Source organism: Phyllobates terribilis, unplaced genomic scaffold (genome assembly GCF_046119375.1).
Source record: "Phyllobates terribilis strain yellow unplaced genomic scaffold, ASM4611937v1 Scaffold_2__4_contigs__length_985480577, whole genome shotgun sequence".
In the NCBI taxonomy this organism is placed as follows: Eukaryota; Metazoa; Chordata; class Amphibia; order Anura; family Dendrobatidae; genus Phyllobates; species Phyllobates terribilis.
This window is the reverse complement of record NW_027362762.1, coordinates 541,175,850-541,182,083: the sequence shown is the minus strand read 5'-3', so window position 1 is coordinate 541,182,083 and position 6,234 is coordinate 541,175,850. Positions and strand designations below refer to the sequence as shown.

The following is a 6,234-nucleotide window of genomic DNA, read 5'->3' as shown; positions in this document are numbered from 1 at the left end:
GGAAGTGACGTCACAATTGGGCGTTCCATCCATCCATCCCATGAGCATCCCATAATCCAGGAAGACGAGAATCCCATAATATTCCCGTCTCTCAGGATCATGGCTGCTAACGTGGGATGGTACAAGCGGATGAATGTCAACGTGGGATTCATGATTAGTGTGGTAAGTGTCTGTATGTGTCTGTGTGGTGTGTATGTGGTCTGTATGTGTCTGTGTGGTGTGTATGTGGGGTCTGTGTGGGGTCTGTGTGGAGTTTGTGTGGGGTCTGTGTGCGCGGGTGTCAGCAGGCAGACATAGGCCGATGTGACACTACTACTCCCATCGGCCTATGTCTGTCCCCCGTCCACTCCTGCCAGCAGGATCAGCTCGATGGGAGCAGTAGTTCCCATCAGACTGATCCTGCTGTAAAATGTGCCCCAAAATTAAATTTAATAGCCCCCATATGTGCCTCCATATATTATTGACCCTATCCCCCCCCCCTATTTTTTTTTTTTTGGGGGGGGGTGCTATCATTATTAAAGTTTTTTTTTTATTTGCCCCAATAATATGTCATCTACTGCCCCCTTTTTTTTCATTGGTGGCCAGTGGTTACCTAAAATAAAATAGTTCATACATTACCTGTCCCCGCCGATCGCCACCTAAAATAAAGTAAAAAATAAAAAAATACACCTATACTCACCTAGACACCTAATTCCCCGAAGCCATCGATCTCCTGTAATAAAATATAAAATAATAAACCACAACCTTATCCTTACCCCTCCGTAGCAGTCCACGAGTGTCCCACGAAGATCTCCAGTTCAGAGCAGCCACATAGAATGTGACCGCTCTGAACCGCTGCCGCCGCTAGAATGAACGGGTTCGCCGGAGTTCAGGCAGCGCTGCTCCGGTGATCTGCTTTACGGCCCCGCTGTATCGTGAGAAATTCCCACGGTACAACAGGGCTGTAAAGGAGGTCACCGGAGCAGCGCTGACTGAATGCACTCCGGTGACCTCAGTCAGGGGCTCATGCTGCTGGGAGCGGACGTGTTCCTGGCAGCGTGAGCTTACAGCAGCCATGACAGCTGTCACATCTCCAGATGTGACAGCTGTGCATGGGAGATCAGCGCAGGAACGTGGACAGGTAACTATTTTTTTTTTTTTTAGTAAAATTAGAATTAAATAAAATTGTGTTTTATTTCAAATAAATTATTTTTTTCTGGGTGTTTGTCTTTTTTCTTTTTAACACTTTGTAGGTTAGTAATGGGGGTGTCTTATTGACGCCCATCATTACTAACCTGGGCTTCATGTCAGCTGGCGCTGACATGAACCCCACCACTATTACCCCCTGCCACCGCACCAGGGCAGCGTGGAAGAGCGAGGCTAAGTGCCAGATTTGGCGCACAAATATGATGCGCCAAATCTGGGGCAGCTGAGGGCTGATATTATAGCCTGGGAGGGGGCCTATAACCATGGCCCCTTTCTAGGCTATTAATATCAGGTCGCAGCTGTCCGCCTAGCCTTTGCTGGCTACAATTTATAGGGGGACCCCATGTCATTTTTTTTGGGGGGGTCTTCATAAATAGTAGCCAGAAAAGGCAAAGTGGCTAGCCTTTGCTGGCTACAATTTATAGGGGGACCCCATGTAATTTTTTTTGGGGGGGTCTTCATAAATAGTAGCCAGAAAAGGCAAAGTGGCTAGCCTTTGCTGGCTACAATTTATAGGGGGACCCCATGTCATTTTTTTGGGGGGGGTCTTCTTATATAGTGGCCAGAAAAGGCAAAGCGGCTAGCCTTTGCTGGCTACAATTTATAGGGGGACCCCATGTAATTTTTTTTGGGGGGGGTCTTCTTATATAGTGGCCAGAAAAGGCAAAGCGGCTAGCCTTTGCTGGCTACAATTTATAGGGGGACCCCATGTAATTTTTTTTGGGGGGGGTCTTCTTATATAGTGGCCAGAAAAGGCAAAGCGGCTAGCCTTTGCTGGCTACAATTTATAGGGGGACCCCATGTAATTTTTTTTGGGGGGGGTCTTCATAAATAGTAGCCAGAAAAGGCAAAGCGGCTAGCCTTTGCTGGCTACAATTTATAGGGGGACCCCATGTAATTTTTTTTGGGGGGGGTCTTCATAAATAGTAGCCAGAAAAGGCAAAGTGGCTAGCCTTTGCTGGCTACAATTTATAGGGGGACCCCATGTAATTTTTTTTGGGGGGGTCTTCATAAATAGTAGCCAGAAAAGGCAAAGTGGCTAGCCTTTGCTGGCTACAATTTATAGGGGGACCCCATGTCATTTTTTTTGGGGGGGTCTTCTTATATAGTGGCCAGAAAAGGCAAAGCGGCTAGCCTTTGCTGGCTACAATTTATAGGGGGACCCCATGTAATTTTTTTTGGGGGGGTCTTCATAAATAGTAGCCAGAAAAGGCAAAGTGGCTAGCCTTTGCTGGCTACAATTTATAGGGGGACCCCATGTCATTTTTTTGGGGGGGGGCTTCCTATATAGTAGCCAGTAAAGGCTAAGCTAACTGCTGCGGCCTGGTATTAATAGCAAAGGAAGGGTCCATGGTTATTGGCTACTTCACAGACTATAACATCAGCCAACAACCGTCTGCTTTCCCTTTGCTATTTATTAAAGCTATGCGTGAGCCCACTTATTTTTTTTGGTTAAAAGATTTTATTAAAGTGAAAGATTATTGTACAGTGTATGTAGGTTCATTCACTGAAAGCTCCTGCATACGCTGTAAGGTTGATTTCTCACGTCCACATATCCACGTTAGTACAGATAAGTGTGACCGAGCATGCTTTGCAATGGGTCTGTGTGTGGGTCTCCGCTGTGTGTGGAAAATGGCATCAACACTCGTCCCGGAGATTGACGTGTGAAAGAACCGTACAATATAGGTGAGGGGTTAGTGTTGGTGTGTGTGCGTACATATCTCCATATGTTTATTTAATTTTTTTTTTGGGGTTAATCTTTTATTCCTCCATTTTGTTTTTAAAATAATATTCACACACGTTATTATTCACTGTAGATTGAAAAATATCCCGAAATATGGGACCGAGCTAGTCCTGACTACAAAGACAAGCAGAAGAAAAAAGACGCCTGGGCCTCTGTGTTGAGCCAAATGTATCCCCAGTGGGTGAATGCTGAACGTGATGCCCAAGAGGAAATTAGTAAGTTTTGATTTTTACACTTATTTTTATATCTATTTATAATTGCACTTTTTGGTGTCAAAGCAGTTCATAAATTGTTTTGGTTGTGTCATTGCAGTGTATGATATTAAAAATCGGTGGAGATCGGTCACCGACCGGCTGGTGAAGTATCACCAGTCGGTGCAAAGTGGCTCATCACCCAAAAAAAGAAAATTTCCTTTTGCGGACGAGCTGGCCTTCATACTAACCAGTAGGAGTTTGCGGAGGTAAATTCCCAAAACATATTAATTGAAATGTTTCCAAAAATGTTGTATTTACATTGGGATTTACCTTTTATTATATACAGAACTGAAGGAAACATCATGGCCCCAACAGCAGAAGAGGACACAAACACAGAGCAAGCAGAGGAGGAATCCGAGGACTTTTTCCAGCTTTCCTCACCGGATCCATCTGCTTCGGCATCTTCAGCATCTGGTTGTCCCTCACATTCTTTGTCCAATCCAGCGGACATCGGGACGGGTTTGGTGACTGATTCTCCTGCTCCTGCTCCAAGTGACGCTGGAAGCTCTGCTGGTGATGTGTTGAGGCCCACTGGGAGGGGGTCTGGTTCTGCTCATCTCGTGGCATCGAGAAGGGCGGGCAAAAAAAAGGCCAAAAGCCACGGGGGTGGGACTATTGTGCTTGAAGCACTCACAAATCGAACCCTCAGCCTTGTGGAAAGGGCATCCCAGGAAGATGCCATCGATAAATTTTGCTCAGCCCAAGCTGCCCGCATCAGATCTCTGCCACGAGATAGGCAGAACATGTACATGACTGCAGCAGGCGCTATGGTCATGGCAATTGAAGAGGCAGCAGTTATGCCCTCGCCCCCAGCCGTAGTATGCGGAATATTTAATTGTTTCAAACCCAGTGTGCCTCCACCACGACCAGCAGCTGCAACCCAGCGTTTTGGGCAGGTTGCTGCAGCATACCGTCCAGAAGATATGCAACCAAGTTATGGTCGGCAAATGGCTCATGGTGCATCATCATTTATCAGAGGACCATCCCCCAACTCTACTTTTTCTCAAGAAATGTTTCCTGGGTACAGCTTTGAAGAAGACCTTCAAAACTTGTAGTTAAAAAATTTTACCCCTCCCTGTCAGCATTTTTGGACCCTAGCAAATACAGACAGCACCTGTAGGTCGATAGATACACAATGTTTTAGAGAATCAGACAATTAACAAAGACCTTTTCTTATGGTCACCTATACCAGGCATCAGGCGTAGGGGACTGTAAGAAAAGGTCTTTCTTTTTATATAATTAAACAACCTACAGGTGCTGCCCGTATTTTAGGGCCCAAAACTGATTAGAGGACAGGTGTGCTGTACACAGTGTGTAATTTTTTCCCAAGTTATGGGCAATGTTTGTCCGATTAAATTTTCTAGAAGTTTGTTGTTTTGTGTTTTTAAAAAGTTTTTTACAGTTATTCTATATTACGTATTAAAAAAATTATTTAAACTATCTGTTAATTTTTTTTTTCAAGTGTATATGTGGTTGGATTGGGTTGTAATGAAAAAGTGTTCCCCTGATCTGCGCTCACCATAGCGCAGGTCAGAGGAACTCTACATTTTTGAAATTTGTTCAAACTAATCTACGTATGTGGTCGGCTGTATACAGTGGTTTTTAAATTAGAAATATACTTTGATATTTTGGACCACAACTATTTTTTGGATGAATACTACTCTCAACACTGTTATTTGCTAGTTCTGTTCTTAGCGCAAGCAAATAACAATGGTGAGGGTTGACTTTAGCAGACAGTACTTGGGAATAGCGCTCTAGGTAGTAATGCCAATTTACAGGCTCTGGTCTTTGTGGGTTGTTCACTTTTGCGTTGACGTATTGTCGAAAAAAAAAATGTAGAAGGTTGCAATTCAAGAAATATTTTAGACAAATTTAAGTTTAACCAAAATTTATTTTTTTTAAAAACATTTTTTTTTACATTTTTATTTTTAAAAAAAAGGAGGAAGTTCTTCTTTTATTGTTCATCAGATCTTCTCTGCTGGTCAGGCTGCTCAACACCAGCACAGGAGTATTGCCAGTGCACGGCACCTTCAGGACTCATGAAGTAGTCAGCGAAGGTTGGCCACAGTTTGAAAGCCTGCTGCGACCTGCAGCCAAGTCTCCTCGGTTGGAGAAGGCATCACGATGGGCTGCAACTTCTGCCAGATGACGGTACATGTGCACCTCACAATTCTGGAAATGGTGGATTTACCAACCCTAAATTGGAGGTGCAGTGATGTATAGCTCTCTCCTGTGGCCAAAAATCTGAAAAGGAAAAATAGATAATTAGAAAAGCCATAAAAAGAAATACAAGCCAACAGTAATTATCCATTATTAATTCATCTTTTAAAAAATTAAGGTCTTTATTACAAAAAACTATTCCAACAATGGGCTCTTTTTTTTTTGGGGGGGGGGGGGGCTCCACATTCTCAATCTTTTTTGGTCATCTTTTGTTTTCTCTTGAGTTCACACATATCAATTTATAATGTGTTTTGACTTTGTGTCTGTGTTTGCCTACGATGTTTGCTCTAGAGTTTACACATCAGTGACCTTTTCAATCTGATCTCTGTGCATGGTGATCTCATGGTCAAGCCAAAAATATGTACACAAAGACAGACACAGTGGAGCCATCACCACAGGGTGGCTAACAAAACCAGGTACACCAGCCATCACCGCAGGGTGGCGAACAAAACCAGGTACATATAAATCAACATTCAACTTACCGCAAGGTGATGAGCAGCCTTTCCTCAGCAGAGATGGCCCTTCGCATTACAGTGTCTTGGAAGTCCAGGTCAGGAGACATAAGGCTTAGCAGCCGATCAAATGCAATAATGTTCAGACGGCAGAACTGTTTAAATTTTTCAGGAAAACTATAGTAAACAGAGAAAAAAAAAATATTAAAAGATAATTTTGGAACATAGTATACAAACAAAACCTTAAAAAAACAGCATAGACGGATGACATTATACTTTGTTCACATATATCTTACCTCCTTAAATCCTGGTAGAGAACATTAAAGTGGCCCTTGTCCGTCCGCTCCTGCAAGATAGGGTGCACCCAAATTTTTTTTGG

The 6,234-nt window shown here is 43.5% G+C and overlaps 1 protein-coding gene across 1 annotated transcript; it reads left to right on the top strand.

Annotated features, from left to right (window-relative positions):
* Positions 1-2,689: 2,689 nt before the first annotated feature.
* Positions 2,690-4,374, top strand: LOC141252872 (uncharacterized). Its single transcript, XM_073670621.1, has 3 exons — positions 2,690-3,144; positions 3,242-3,389; positions 3,470-4,374. The coding sequence occupies exons 1-3, from the start codon at positions 3,096-3,098 to the stop codon at positions 4,236-4,238; spliced, it is 966 nt and encodes a 321-aa protein (XP_073526722.1). The 5' UTR covers positions 2,690-3,095; the 3' UTR covers positions 4,239-4,374.
* Positions 4,375-6,234: the final 1,860 nt, after the last annotated feature.